Source organism: Cygnus olor, chromosome 1, assembly GCF_009769625.2.
Source record: "Cygnus olor isolate bCygOlo1 chromosome 1, bCygOlo1.pri.v2, whole genome shotgun sequence".
Lineage (NCBI taxonomy): Eukaryota > Metazoa > Chordata > Aves > Anseriformes > Anatidae > Cygnus > Cygnus olor.
The window spans coordinates 180,249,063-180,265,373 of NC_049169.1; the positions used below are offsets into that span (position 1 = coordinate 180,249,063).

At 37.0% G+C, this 16,311-nt stretch overlaps 1 protein-coding gene across 7 annotated transcripts in view; it reads left to right on the plus strand.

Annotated features, from left to right (window-relative positions):
* FNDC3A (fibronectin type III domain containing 3A) overlaps window positions 1-16,311 on the plus strand; it is a 119,758-nt gene that overhangs the window by 87,226 nt on the left and 16,221 nt on the right. For all 7 annotated transcript variants that reach the window (XM_040542289.1, XM_040542308.1, XM_040542279.1 and 4 more), the window contains 10 exons: window positions 863-1,001; window positions 1,605-1,658; window positions 2,275-2,399; window positions 6,401-6,575; window positions 7,256-7,342; window positions 10,096-10,234; window positions 11,808-11,876; window positions 13,205-13,323; window positions 14,927-15,032; window positions 15,120-15,295. In XM_040542289.1, the coding sequence (XP_040398223.1) occupies window positions 863-1,001; window positions 1,605-1,658; window positions 2,275-2,399; window positions 6,401-6,575; window positions 7,256-7,342; window positions 10,096-10,234; window positions 11,808-11,876; window positions 13,205-13,323; window positions 14,927-15,032; window positions 15,120-15,295 (1,189 nt within the window). The remainder of the gene's footprint in view (window positions 1-862; window positions 1,002-1,604; window positions 1,659-2,274; window positions 2,400-6,400; window positions 6,576-7,255; window positions 7,343-10,095; window positions 10,235-11,807; window positions 11,877-13,204; window positions 13,324-14,926; window positions 15,033-15,119; window positions 15,296-16,311) is intronic.

Genomic DNA, 16,311 nt, shown 5'->3' on the forward strand with positions numbered 1-16,311 from the left:
GTATTTGCAACTATATGCAAGGACAAACAACTGTATGCAGCACTGTTCAAATGTTTTGCTATCCCTGTTCATGGAATCTACAATGCCAGTTTTCCTGTGACTGTTCATGCAACCAGTATATAAGGCCTTCTGCAACCAGCGGTCAGAGAAAAGGGTGTTCTGTGGTTTGTTTTTTTCTCTCTTTCAAAGGAACAGGTAAATCAGAAGAAACTAAGTAAGAAGAAAGTAATATATGGGTTCACCTAAGAGGGAGACATGGCTACACAGCTGGGAGGAGGGCAGAGGAGGCCAGAAAATAATCTTTTATTTTGTTTTGGAGAAAAGCTATGAGAAAAGCAAACCATTTCTCTTTGAGAGAGAAGAAACAATTCATTCTTCTGAAGTACATGGAGAGCTAGTGCACAGCCTTTCTAAAAGGTGAACAGGGTGAACAGACTCAGCAAGCTCTTGAAGTAATGCGAAAGATTCTCAGAAAATACATTAACAGCTTCATTGTGCATTTCTCAAGAAAGCACTTGCAGAAGAATTATTTGTGTTATCAACTTACACATCTACAACAAATAATGAGCCTGCAAGATGTTATCATTATTTCCCAACCAAAGCACAGCAAAGAATGGACGTATTTCAAATGTAATTATGAGAATAAAGCTGACTGATGGTAATGATGTACATCCAAAGTAAAGGACTCTACTTTTGCATTGCTTCCGTTGACCAAGAATCTTTCACCAGCTATGTATTTGTAACAGTAATATATTAATAAAGAGATAGCAAGGCAGTAACTTAATTCTAAATACTCGGTTTTCTTTGGAAATTGCATATATAGATTTCGAAGCAAAATGTTACTGACTGTTTTCCGTTCTAGAGTCCAAGTGGAATGCAATTGTGTAAGGGGGAGTCCTTCAGAAGCAGAGAGTTTTACCACAATGAGTTGTGAGCCTGATACACCAAATCTGCCCAGGATAACTAATCGGACCAAAAATTCTCTTACTCTGCAGTGGAAGGTAAGAATTACTTAAAAATCTTTAAAGCTCTTTAGCAATTTCAGATTTGTGAATAAATGCCAGTTCATTGAAACAGAAGTTTTGTCAAACAGTAGTTTCAGCCACACTTCCGTGACTGAAGTATGTATATTGGATTAAATGTGGACTTCAGCAAAGAGAAAAAGATTCCCAGAAAAGCCAGGAGCCTTTGTAAATAAAGTTAATGAACTTGAACAGAGACACTGGTTTGAGTTCTGGTCCCCTCCTGTACTGTAGAAGCAATTTCTTTCTCTCTTATTGAACATAGGCTTATTTGTGCAAAGCAAATTAAGTGGTCTGGAAAGACTGAGATTTGAACAGACGTGCAATCTAAGTGCTTAGAAAAAATCTGTAGTATTTTACATTGCTGCCAGAATACTTTCTCAAGGTCTAAATGAAAAAAAAAATAGAAGCATTCACTAGATAGAAACAGAAATAGTACTGTCTTGGCAAGTGAAACAGTCATATAAGGGCAGCATCGTTTGCCATCCACTGGTCTTGTCATGATTTGATCCATGCATGCATCTTTCCTTGAGTGATCTTGTGTCTAGTTAGAGCTCTAATTTCCCTTTTTTCTTGTTGCAGGCATCATGTGATAATGGTTCTAAAATCCACAGTTACCTTTTAGAATGGGATGAAGTAAGCAAGTTATTCTATTCTATTTTTCATTTTGTGGTTTTCAAAAGTAGTTGTATGTGACTATGCACGTCGAGTTGTATCAAAATTTTGACTTGTATAGAGAGAGGTATGTGACAAATACATAATTTCTGAAAGCAAGTGTGAAAACATGATTATCGCCCTAATTTTTTCTTAGGGTGTTTATTGTATCAAATATTTCTTAGTTACCTGATTCTGCCACCCTTAATAGTGGCTTTTTCACCAATACTTCTCTCAAGAGCAATGAGATAAGATCATTGTCCTATAACAGCCTTTATTTTGTATAATAGGGGTGTGCCAGCAATGTTCCCATAAATGTGTTCCAGTCCTAGCCAGACAGCTATTCCAAGAGAGAGATGGCAGAACTGTAGAAACTGTACTGTTTTTTCTTTCTAGCCCTTTGGAGATGGGAAATGGAAAGGAATTTTAAAAGCCTCTAATTCAATACATGTACGTTTTATGTAAAACCTCACTACGGGAGGGTTTCTTGAGTTATATTACACTTCAAAAATGAGTTTGCTTCACATTTGTGTGTTACTTTAATTGATGGGCACATATTTAATAGGGTGAATAATGTGATTAATTTATTCCTTTTTAGGGAAAAGGAAATGGAGAGTTTTGCCAGTGTTATTATGGCCAACAGAAGCAGTATAGAATTACTAAACTATCACCAGCAATGGGGTACACCTTTAGGCTCGCAGCCAAAAATGACATGGGGATGAGGTAAATATTACTGTTGTATTCATAACTATGGAATGCATTTGCATGCATATGTGTGCTTGCTTAGGAAAAGCATATGATGGCATTTAAAGAAATAAGACTTCTGTCCATTTACATAGTTAATTTACCGCATGTGATTGGATTATTCATATTGCAGATTATATTTGCATTGCGAATCACTTGACCCTGCTTCAGCGAGGGAGGCTGGACAAGGGGACCTCCAGAGATCCTTTCTAACCTCAGCTGTTCAATGAGTCCTGGCACAATCAGTTTTGTTCAGGCATTATTATGGCTACAGCCACTACATGTGTACGTACTTAGCATATAAATGCTACATATCTCAGCCCCTCTTATGAGCAGCTGTCACCTGCAGATAGCACAGCTGCTTCTGCCAGACTTAGCCTAATTTCCCAAACAGCCTGCTCTGACCTGTGTACACGGTGCCCCTTTGTACCTAAAGGGGGAGCGCGAGCATGGCACAGGCAGCCCAGCTGCTCTCACGTGAAATCAGCTCAGGCTGTGCTGGTTTTTAGCTTCAGCCTTTGTATTTGTAGCCTCGTGCTGACCTCCACTGAAGGTTGCTACCTTGTGCTTGCTTCCTTCTGCTCTGACTTGTAATGGAATTTTTGGTGAAGCGCTACGTTGCACAGACTCACAGGTTCAATAGAATTGTGGCTTTTGTGTCTGATGTAATAAGCACTTCTGCTAAAATGCTGAGGGTCACGCTGAAAGAGAAGCAACCCTGCCAGTGGGCCAGAATTGAAGGGTTTGTTAAATGCTGCGGGTGTGCTGATGTTGTTTGGCCAGAGGGTAACTTTTACCATGCTGTCTGCTGCTCTGGGTGCCAGTGAGGTCTGACATGGTGCCAGATGTAAGGTAGTTCTTGAAGCTGGTTTAGCAGTTTACCAGAGCTTGATCAGCTCTCCTTAAATTTAGAGTTGTAGTAATGACAGTATAAAGAGATGGTGGTGACTCTGCTGGAGCAGGAGGTAAGCCCAGCAGAACCCACTCTGCATCCTGTAGGTATATCTACATTGTGCTCTCTGCCATGTCCCATTTTCTATATATGTCCCTTTACCTGAGGTGTCTACTAGTCTGATGTTACCATGGGAAATGGACAAAATATGACATTACAGTACCATTGATTTTTTTTGAGCTTCTAGAGCTTATTATAAATGCTTAGGATATGTGGTCATTATTTTTAGAAGTTTAGAAGTGCTATTTTTCAGGAGTTATAAAGCACCAAACTTTGTTTGTATGTTGTGAATGAATGGCATCTGTCATCAGTAGAAGATATAAGAACTCAAAAACCAAGACAAAAGGAATAGTTTCTCAGGTTGGGCTTACCCCACTGGATACATTATCTCTTGGGAATGCTTCTTGGTCTTTGGGTGAAGCAAGAAAGCTGGCTAATATTCTCACTGCTAGGGCTCAATACCTCTTGAGTAGACTGCCTGTGTCCACACTATGTAGTAGCACTTGGACGTTTAGGTCCTATGTGGCATAAAATCAAGGCTTCTCTAGCCACGAGCATGAAATTGCTATTTTGCGCTTGTTTGTGTTTGAGATATTTTGAGCACTGTGCTGCGGCTCACTGGAGTGGTGTTTTTATAGCATGAAATGCGTGTTGTCTGTCCTTCAGTTGGCACAAAGGAGTGTTTGAGGGAACAATGCCTGCCTCGACAGTGTTGAAGGACAGTTTAAATTTTTAAATTTAAGGGAGCCAGACCTGAGGATGTAATTCATGCTGGATAGAGGAAGTCTTCTGCAGGCTAAGTACATGAAAACTACAGCTGGCTCAGGAGGTCTCTGAGATGTGTTGGGAGGCTTTGGAGAGCACCCAGGGAATGTGTTGCATGTAGTACCTGTTCTCTGTGTCTTCCCTTAGGCTCCTGCTTTGGGTCACTGGCTGAGGACACTATAGTGGGCTAGGCTGACTTTCAGAGTGCTCCAACGCAGTCTTTCTTATGTTGCTGCCTTCTGGAAGATATTTCTGGAATGAACCGTTCTCTGAGTTACTCCTGGACTTGTCTTGATGAGATGTAATTGGAACTGTTGACAAAAGCAGACAGGGAGTGAGCTGACAGTTAAGCAGGGTCCAGTGTTCAAGTTCTCTTCCTGTTCCCTGGTTACTTCTGAGTGTAAATGTACCCTCTAGGAGTATCCACACATATTACGCACCTCTGTGGTGTAAGCTGGTGGAAGACAGTCATCAGTTAAGTACCCTTTTTAAACTAATTGAGCTGAATAGATTTTTAAATCTGTATTTCATAGCCTTATAACAATGCATTATGTTGGCTTTATGGTATTACTTAAGTCTCTTGAAATAATATATACTAGGATAGGGTGACAATTTATTCCTTATGAAATATGTTGAGAACCTTATGTATCTGCAGACTGAATTTTCTCTAAATGATTTTACCAGCAAGAATGGATATTCTCTCTTTGAGTTGCTCATATTTTTAAATTTGGTTCTAACCAAACATGAAATTGTGGCTAAACAAATCTGGAAAAATAAAATCTATTTAAAAGGTATAGTATTGTTGTATTATAGTAGATTATAGTATCCTAAGTGAAATGTTAAGAGAGGTTCAAATTTGAGAATTACTGGAGCTCTTTTAGTTGATTTCAATGTGTTTTGGAGTAATTCTCTCAAGTAAAGAGATTAAGGCTTTTCAAGGTGTTCTTCCCCCCACCCCCTTCCCTTGCATCTGCATGTGAGTTGACTGCTTTAATAGTTGGTTGTGAGTAGAGACAGGCTTAGTATGTCTAGCTTCTCTTCATGCTTTCTTAGCCTAACTGTAACGCTGGAACTTTTTTTTAAGTACGTACAGCATATGTACCGTACCATCTTAATTTCAGAGATTTTCTCGCTTGTGACTTTTGGCAAGAAGAAGAAGTATTATTCCCCCCAAATTCTAAGTTTTCTTTTGCTTTGCGCTTTTCCATTTCCTGCTTCACAGGAGAAATGGGTAAGAGAGAAAGGGATGTCAAGGTATCTTCACACTGCGATTTTTCAGGGAAGTCGGATTTGGACACACAAGATATTTGACTGGTTCTGTTGTTCAAGACACTTGAGGATTTTTGTTTTCAAGACTTCCTGGTGCTCACTTAGATGATGTCTAGCTTTTAGATTAAAGTTGCATCTTTGACATTAGTTTCATACAGTTTAAAAAAAAATTAGACAAGCTCTCAAGCCTGCGTTTCTTCAGATCTGAGGTAGAAGCAGCAAATTTCTAAATAAATGCCAGCTGAGAATGGTTTTTTAGAGTCTAGTTGGATACATGTCACACCATCTGTGCGTTGTACCCATTTACTGACTTTTGCATCCCTCTGTTTCTCAGTAGATCTTTTTCTGTAACTTGTTACAGAAGGTTTGTCACTTGGAGGCTTATCTGAGAGTCATCAGATAAGGTTGAAAGTTCAGAGACCGGTGTACAGTCTACTGCATTTGTTCTGTGATAGGACTTTCGTATTGCCAACTCTTAAAGTAACTTAATAACTTAATATTGAATTAACTTAATATTGAATAAGACTATTATTCTGTTATTTTCTGAATCACTATAGAAACTGGTACTTCAGAGCATACCTGAAGCACATAATAATTTGCATAGATTGCTGCCTGGGAAGCAAAGTGTATTTTGGAATCTTCCCACATACACTTTCACATCTTCATGTTTTGATTTTGAATAGGTATGAGTATATTACTGCACATAGAGCTCTACTGATTTAGAATAATGACTTAATATGAAAAATCAAAACAAATTTAATTAGCAAAACATTGTAATTATGTCCTACACAGGAATCTTTCAATTATGAATGTTAACCTTGTTCAAATGGCTTATAACTGACAGATTCGTGGGCAAGTTAAGACATCTGCTTGGAATTTCCAGTTGTGCACATACTCAAGAAATTGTCATAGCTGTGTTTAGTAAGAATGATGTTTTTCTAGATGTCAATTATTGTGTCTGGTTAGTTTACATACTGTTTGTTTTTACGTACAGTGGTTTTAGTGAAGAAGTCCTGTATCATACCTCAGGCACTGCCCCAACCACACCAGCAAGTCCTTTGCTGATTAATGCTGGAGTTACTTGGTTATCCCTACAGTGGACAAAACCCTCAGGAACACCATCAGATGAAGGAATCTCATATATACTAGAGATGGAGGATGAGAACTCAGTAAGTTTAGAATACCTACTCTCAATAAGAAAAGAGACTATAATGTGTTTGATACGTTGTTGTACTTAAGTGTAACAGTGATTACTTTTGCTAGAATATTCTACAAGGAACTGTATTTTCTGAAACAAAACTAAAGACTTGTCATTGCAGTGACCAAGGCACATAACTTTCTCCTTTCTATTGCAACGGTAATAGTTATTGGTATGATTAAGCTCTAATCCTGCAAAGATGTCTAGACTACTTTTAACTTGTGACTCTGCATGTGAACTTAAGCCTCACAAGAGTGGATCAAAGTAATTGCGTCATGAAGTGTGGCCCCCCTAGATGTTATTTCAGCATAAGCACCTTTGTTTTACCCCTTCAAAGTGTTAGGTATAATATCTCATGGCACTATATATTTTTCTTTGCTGTTTTTTCTCCTCTTCAGAACTGGAGAATGGTTAATTCATTTCCTCACTTGCCCTCATCACCACCACCTTATTTTTATACTTGGCTTCCTTGCGGACTCACATGCTAGAAATAAAATATCCTGTGTTTACACAATGAAGTTACATTTAATTACTTTGTCAGAGAGCCATAACAATTATAGTCTGAAACACAGTAATTTATTTATATTGAATGATGTTACAGAATCTAGTTGACAAATACAATGTTTTAAGTAATCCTGTTTAATTTTGCAGGGATATGGTTTCAAGCCAAAATACGATGGTGAAGATCTTACCTACACGGTGAAGAATTTGAGGCGCAGTACAAAATACAAATTTAGGGTAAGATTTTTCACGTAGTTGTTTTGGGGGGTTGGTTGGTCAGTGGTTGTTTGTACCAGAGTACCTTGAAATTTGATTTACTGACTTATTTAAAGGAAAACCAAATTTGATGCCAGTCTCTCTTAAAATTTCAATCTCTTAAAGCTAAGAGTTCAAAGCCTGCTTCCTAAGTCATCTCTGTAGAAGGAGTAGGGACCTCTGAAAGGGCGTAACAGTTGCAGCTATCTTGAAATGTGTAATTAACATAAGTCACTGTTATTAACAGTTGTTTTTTTATTTGGCTTTTGTGTTGCATATAGACACTAAACACATCTCAAAGTGTTGGGATAAAGAGCAACTTTGATCAAAAAAAGTTTATCAGTGTTAGCATAGCACTGAACCCAAGTTAGTTTAAAAAAAAAAGTCATATTACAGTGGTGCTGAACCCATTCTTATACATCTTGAGGGTCTGAACTTACTAGCTCAGGATCCAGTCACTCTTTAACGGTAGCATGGCTTTTGCAATAAAGCTAATGTGTGTCCCCAGGTATGAAGCAGAGTCAGAATGATCTCATTTCTAGTCTATAAGAAAAAATATGTCTATAGCTGTTGTCTTGCATGCACCTAAAATGTTTTTTCATAAGGAAGAATTGGGAGCTGCTTAAGAACAGCGTCTCTTTGCAGTACGAAAGGTAGCAGATCAGGGGTTGGTTTGTTTTGAGTTAACACTAAAACATACACGTACTCCTTTTGAAAGGATAACAAATATTTTGCACTTCTGAATGACTGTTTTTTTTCAGAAGCAGAAAAAGTTCCAATAGGCGTTAATCTTAGAGTATTTGGATTTTATTGATAACTTACGTAATTTGAAACATGCAGTGTATGCTCAGGACGGCACCAAGCTAGGACTGTTATGGCTACATACGTATTGCAAATAAAAATCAGCTAGGTACTTTGGAACTTGCTCTTGCAGGACTTGATGATAGTTTTCCTTTGGAAGTAATCCTACATGTTAATAATATATGTCACTGGTAAATGCTCAGTTAACTTTAGCATCCGAAGTTTGTCATTAAAATAAAATATGAATGTTTATACTATATTTTTCTTAACAAAACTGTAAACAGAAGTCTCTGTTCACTCATTCATAGGGCATAAAGGAGAAACAAATACTGTGTTAATCAGGTCTTTAATTTTTATTATACAGGAGAAAGACTTAATTAGTAGTAATATTCCTTAAGGCTTTTGAAAGAAACTTTGTAACCATTGGAAACCTTATTATAATACGTAAATGCCAACTGCCTTTTTAACTTCATTTGTAAGGGCACAAAAACAACCAGAGATGATTGTTAATCTTGTAAACCATATCAGGAGAATGTCTGAGAAGCATGTTAGCTCACATTTCCTCTTCTCAAACTGTACTGACATTACTCCTACCATTTGGATTCTGTTCAATTTTTAAATAAAAATAAAAGTAAAAATAATTTTTAGGTTGCTTAGGTTTTTGCTTGTAACAAATGGGGATGCACAATAAATTAACTGCGCAACTACAATGTAAAGAATAGCAGCAATTTGTTTTCCTAGAATCACAGAAAAAAGTCTAGGTTGGAAGGGACTTTTGGAGATCACCTGGACCAAATTTGTCTAGAGAGCAGAGCCTTAGATCTGGCTGTTCAACCCTATACTAGCCCTGTTGAGCTGAGACTTCAGTATTTCCAGCAAGGGGAATTCCACTGCTTTGCTGGACAGCCTGTTCTCATGGTGGTTAATTTATTTTCTTATATTGAGATGGAATTTTCCCTGACACACTCGTGCCCATGGTCTTTTGTCCTGTCATCACATATCCTTGCAAAATGAGTATTTTCATATTTTCTTTAATTACCTTTTAAATATTGGGCTGTGATTAGATCCCCCACACTGAAACTTCTATTTTCTAGGCGAAGTAAACCCAAATTCTTCAGCCTTTTCCTCCTACATCAGGTTCTCCAACCCTGTAATCATCATGCTTGCCCCTCTTCTGTGCTCTTTCCAGTTTCTCAACATCTCAAACAGGGAGGACCAAAACTAGGCACAGTGTTCCAGGTTTAGCCTGAAAAGTCCTGAGTAAAGTGGCAAAATCACACCCCTCCTTCTACTGGCTAAATTCTTGCTGATGCAACCCATGAAACAATTTGCCTTTGCTGCTGCTCTCACCAGTATCCAAAGGTCCAGCACAATAAAAAGGAGTAGTTCTTAAACATAGCTAGTTTCTGAGTATGTAGGGCTGTTTAAAAAAAAAAAAAAAAAAAAAAAAAAAGGGTTCTCAAGTCCTTCACTTTGGAATGAAGTGTTTTGTGCTATATTGAGCACCCACAGATTCCATTAGTGTCACAGAGGGCTGCGTGTCCTGATTACCTTTTACAGTCAGGCTGGTCTTATGTGCCCTAAGTAGAAGCCTAACTTTATGTACCAACATTTGAAATGTGGAGGATATCAAAGGTTATTTAATTTTTTTTCTTCCAGCTTCACAATTATTAGTTTAGTTTTTTGGTTTTTTTAATAATGTATTTTTTTCTTGCAATTCACAGGTGTTTTTAATTTCAGCATTGACTCACTATGAGACTACCAAAAACTATAAAATGAAGGTGCATAATAGATTTATTTCTCCTGGTGGTTTATTGTCTAGCTATTTGTGTACATATACATATAAATTAATTTGCTCTTACTGTTACACTGAACAGCATACCACTAGCCATTACATTTGTTCCGTGTTTATTATAATTTTTATGTATTTACAGGTCATTGCCTATAATTCAGAAGGGAAAAGTAGTCCAAGTGAGACAGTAGACTATGCTACTTGCCCAGACAAGCCTGGGGTACCTTCAAAACCGTCAGTGAAAGGAAAAATTCATGCACAGAGTTTTAAAATAGTCTGGGGTAAGAACATTGTCCAGCTCTTTTTAGAGTTAGTCCTCTGTTTTTTATTTACGTTCATATGTAAAAGGCCAGATTTTACTTCAATATACTTCAGTCAGCTGAGCCATCATGGAAAAATGCTGATCCAAAATACCTAGGGTGGCAGTGTAATAGTGTAATTATGTGGGAAGAATAATATATGAATTGTAATAGGGACTGTTACAGAAGAGGACTACAGTTGTTAAAAAATTGTAGTGTTAATTTGTGTACTAAGAAGTTAATGTTACTCTGGCACAAAAAGCAGATGCCATGAATTTTATTTTATTTTTTTTTCAAATGAAAAGGTCCAAGTTTAACTTCTCTCTTCAAAGTGTTTACTTTTGATAGATAAATACTTTTATTCATTAGGGATCTTGAGAAACTTCCTTAAGCTTATGGGTTTTTTTACACTTATGCTGTGAAATAGGAGAAGGAGAAGCAGTAAACCACATGGGTGAAGGTTTTACTTATTGTCACAATAATTAAACTTCTTACCTAGTTCTGTATAATAGTGTGTTTTAATATTGTGTTCTTTCACAGTAATAATATGAAAGCTACTTGTAGAATAGTACACAGCAAATTCAGTCTTGCATCTTTCCAGAGTGCTTTGCTATATCAGGGTGAAAATTTCAGGTGTGAAATTTGTTCCATTATGGATAACATATAATGTATGAAGTATTATAAATAATCTGATTTGTAAATAGAAAGCTGTCTAAAATACCTATTTATATATAGAACTTGTAATAGTAATTATTATGAACTATAATATTCCTTTTTTTTTCATGAGTGATAATTATGTGAAAAAAAAAATGTTTTTCATTTGGGGTAAGTTGACTGCTACCTGCCATCCAAAAAAGTGCTGTGTGCCATATAACAAGTCTCATTTTATTTGGCAGGTGTGATGTGATATGTAACACTTGTCTAAGAGCCAACAACATTTCATCAAGCACACACATTATGCAGCAGTGCTCTTCTGTGTTTAAATGTAAAGCTGCCTTTATATTTGTCAAAAATGTTGTTTTTCCACATTATTTTCATTTTGCTCTTCTCTAAGTCAGCTCTGAGAAAGAGTTGTAGAATTATGTGTCAAAGATAGTTCTATAGTTTCCTGTCTTGTCCTTCAATATTGTACCAAGGAGGACAGTGAAATCAATTTCTACTGCTAAACTAAAAATTTACAAGATTAAGTGTTCAGTATAGAACTTTCCTATCTGCAGTCCAAATTGCAGGGCCATTAGGATCTGTGTTTTTGAAACCATAATCAGGCTGCCTTCAGACTAACCGAAATGTTTGCTGTGGCATCTCCCAGGTGCCTGATTCCCTCATCACACATCATCTGTAGACTATAGTAGGGTTGTGATCTGGCAGCTTTGGATAGTGGAGGATTTGAATGATTTGCAGCTATCTGAACTAGGATGCAGGATGCTATGGCTAACTGTCTAAAAGAGCACTCGTTTCCAGTTGGCTGTCAATTTTACCTTTTTCTAATTCTCCCCAAAAGCTACAAAACAATTTGATTTACCTTGTCTTGTTGGAATATTGTTATATTTGATAGATCCGCCAAAAGACAATGGAGGAGCAGCAATAAATACATATGTTGTGGAGATGTCTGAAGGCTTAAATGGTAAGTATTAGGAGTATATGTTGGCATTCGGCTGTGATCTTTTTTGTGTGGACACCTCAGTTATAAATTGTGAGAAGAGTAAGATATGCATTATGATGGGGAATGTTATTGCAAGAAACTGTAATTTTAAAAAATAAGGATGTTGAAACCCACATCCAGGAAATTCTGTTTCTCTGTATTAGAAAGAAGATACCATAAAGCCGTGGCAAAAGAGATGCTCTGTGCTTAACCTATCACATAGGTGTGTTCTGTTTTGGAAGTCAAGTGATGTGTTCCAGATACGTAAGGGCAAGAAAGGGCTACTTAGCTCTGTTGGATGTGTGAGATGAATAAAACATTAATGTTCCATTTACTGCTACTAAATGAGAATAGTGCTGGAGCTGGAATAAACATTTCTGCTGCTTGCTTTTCTGTCATTTCATACAGAGGGGAAATTAACAAATTTTCTAAATTGGGCATAGAGCTATCCAGCTAAATTATTTGAAAATCTAGACCTGTTAAGTAACCTTACTTGTACTCAGCAGCACAGTCTGAGAATGAAAGTTCATACCTCTCTTGCTGTGTCAGGTTAAGAGTTGTAACCCCCAAATTGTAACTGTAGTCCTGCCAAAGGTATCACTCATGTTTTTTTCAATACTTAGTTTGCCTACAGCATGTCCACATTAAGTCACTGTTCAAATGAGCTTACCTGAGCCTTTCATGCAGATAAAATGAGCTGTGCACTAAGTTACATTTGTAGCCCTCTAAATTCTGTGATGTATTAAATTGTTGGAGATTTGATATAAAGGCCCCAGCTTCCCAGCTTCATCTCTTGAGAGAAAGAAAGTGCTGAAGAATTTCTCATTTAGGAATTGAACTGAAAAACAAAGAATGAAATCAGTGTTCCAGATGGTGCTGGGCCGTTCCAAAATACAGGAACAAGCGTTATCAATTGTAAGCAGTACTGACAATGTGCAAAATTAATAGACAGGATGTAATTGAAAGTTTCTTTTCTGTGGGAATTTTTGCTTTTCTGTCTTTACAGTTTTATTTGGTTATGCTGTTTAAATGTGCTTGCTGGCCCAGTAATAATAACCTTATAAAAAGTAAATTATCTCATATTTAGTGTGAATACCAAATAAAGAAGAGATTCTACTTAGTAGATCTACACAAATTTGCATAGGAAAGTGTCTGCGAAATAATTTGATCTTTTTCAAGGAAACACAAAGCAATCCTTTAATTTTTTCTGACAAACACACACTTGGTGAAGCTAGGATACCTGCTGTGGCTGCTACTGAAGTGTGGTAAATTACATGTTGGTTCATTGCACGTTTACTCTTATCTTTCAGGAAACAAGTGGGACACGATATACAGCGGAGCTGCTAGGGAACATTTGTGTGACCGATTAAATCCTGGTTGTTCCTATCGCTTACGAGTATATTGCATTGGGGAAGGAGGACAGAGCACGGTAATATTAGCTAACATTTTTCTTAAATGCAATTCTTTACGAAAATCGGATCCAACAGTTAATAAATATCGTTAGAGCAGTAATTGTACAGAATGGCCTAGCAGTATAGCCATTTAGAACCTCAAAGAACTCCCAGTATTGATGTGCAGTGGTTCAAATTTCTGCCTACTTCTTACAGAAATAAATACGAAAATTCTTTTCTGATGCTATATTTTGCTTCAAGTGATTTTTCTTATTTACTGAAACAGATTCTGTGTCTTTTCCTGTGCAACATGTTGATAAAAATGTCTTTTCTCAAGGCCTAACTCAAGACAGCAGTGTAAATTTAATGTTTTTAACGTGATCAGTGTAGTAAACTAAGCAGCTTAGTCAGACTATAAGAAATTCATGTGTTCTTCATCCATATAGAAGTCTCCTGTAAAGATATCCTTGTCCATAGCCGCCTAGTCTTAAGAAAAAATCCACATTCCTTCAGTGCTGGCACAGCTGTGATGCTTTCCCTCTTGCCATAGCTCAGCTTGCTTTTTTTTTTTTGTACAGGGGAAGGAGGAAGGCAGTATACCTCTCAGTTACCTAGCCACAAGTGCACATTTGTCCTTGGAAACTTTCAATGAGAGCCAACCTCTTTCCCCACATTAGTTTAGAATAAGTATTATTTGAGTACCAAGGAGATGGTAACTTTCAGGAAGTCCTAATGCTTTTTGAAGGTGTCAGAATTCAGCAGAAGAATAGTAAATAAAGCTGTAATGAAGCCTTTTCTGCAGCTTGCCGTGGTTATATGCCTCCTGAGAAACATTCTGCTTTTTATCTAGCATCTGTTGCTCAGTGCAATAATACATTTCGAAGGAACTGAAAAGCAGCAGATTTTCCAGTCTACTCTTACTGGAACATACATACACAGGAGTTGTGAGATGAGACTCTGAGATGCATCCATGTTGTAAACTGTAAGGCTTATCAGCTTCAGTTGTTCTGTATCGCACTGAAGCTAATAACCTGTGATCAGGTCTGACTCATTTCTGTCTGTATCCAAAACAGACAATGCTATCTGTTGCATGTTGCTATGTACTTTTGTGCACACTTGCACAGTACATATTACTAAGTAATTGAAAAAGTTGAAATCTTAATTATATTTTATGGCATTTGATCGTCATTTCTGCCTACTTTGCTTTCTGACAGGTTCTTGCACAGGAAGAAGTATACAACCCTTAGAGTGAGGTTTTAGAAACCATTAAACTACAGTTTAATGGAAAAGAAAATGAGTTAACCCTAAACAATTCATATTTCAGGCTTCTGTAGTAAGTTTGAGTTTATACATAACTTTTTTCTTTTAATTTAGCCCTTTTCATGTGTAGAAATACACAAAGGCAAAGGTTAATTTTGCCTATTGTGTGATCACTGCAGAATGTTTTACGTAAATATTACAATAAACACATACCAGGTCAGTTAAGCGTCTTCATGTATTTGAGGATACAGTTCAAGAAATGGAAGGTCCTATTTCTGATTCGAGGATATGTAACATATATATAACAAATAAAAAGTTACAATAATTGCTAGCGCTTGTTTTGGCCTAGGTGACTTCATTAATCTCCCTTTTCCTTTGTAGGCATCTGATTCTTTACTGGTGCAGACACCAGCAGTCGTTCCAGGTCCATGCCAGCCTCCAAGGCTACAGGGTAGACCAAGAGCAAGAGAAATTCAGCTGCGCTGGGGTAATTCAATTACAACTGTTCCTGAGTGTAAGGGATCAAAATGTGTTGTGTGTTAAAATTAAACAAGTTTTTCTTTCTTATTTTTAGGACCACCTCAAGTAGATGGTGGTTCACCCATTACCTGTTATGGTCTGGAAATGTTTCAGACAGAAACTGATGAACACAGAGAGGTTTACCAAGGCTCTGATGTTGAATGCACAGTAGGCAGCCTTCTTCCAGGGAGGATATACAACTTCAGACTGCGAGCAGCTAACAAGGCTGGGGTAAGGAGGTAGTCTGAAATGAAATTAGTTGCAGAAAGTGCAATTGATGTTGAACATCTTCTTTTTTAAAAGAAGCATTTTAGAAGTGATTTTAAAATGAGGATTTCCTAATGTAGATTAATTTGGTTCACGGAGCTTATTGCTGGGTGGAAACAGTTAAACACCAGTTTATAACAAAGGGATTCTTAGATGTCGGGAAGAGAAAACAGCTAATTATGTCTTATACCTGAATTATAGCATTGTGAAAAGGTTAGGAAATGCTAAGTACTTCATCAAAGCATTGTTGCAACTTGAATATTCTCATGTGAAGTAAGGTAGTGAACTGTTTTCTGTATGCGTCTCCGTAAATGGATTGTTCTTTATTTTTATATCTGTTCATGTTCTAGAACATAATTGGCATTTTCTGTTTGTTTTTTTTAATGTTTAGTTTAACTTTTGAGTACGTGTTTTCTCAGATAGAAGGATATTTTCTCTTGTTGAGAGAGAAAATATCTCTTGTGTTTAAATCAATTGTTGCTGTAGCACAAGCTTTATTTCATGATGTGTCCAAAATCCTGATTTAAAAACAATGCAAGGCAGCTTGCATTTGTTTGATAACATTTGCTTCATAAAAACTATCATCACCAGTTGACATTGTGGAGAGGTCTGCAGCTTAAGGCTTTAAAGCACTGACCTAATTTTTAAATCCCCCAAAGAGCAGTTTATAGATAGAGCATTTTTGGAATCTTTTTTTTTTTTTTTTTCTTTTAGATAAATACAAATAGGCAGTTACGAATAGTGTTCTGCTATGGTGTAGCAAATATGTAACTTCAAAAGAAGGGGAAAATGCTTCTGAATCCTTTCGCCTGAGAGTTTGAAGTGCTAAATTTATTCTAATTGCATTTGCTATAGAAACAAGCATTGCAGCTATTCTGGAGCGTAGTCAGATACTGAAATAAATCCACAGTCCACGAAGATTTATTTTATAATCAAGTAATACAGAGTTTCAGGCTGCTGTTACATGCTTGTGCTATGGA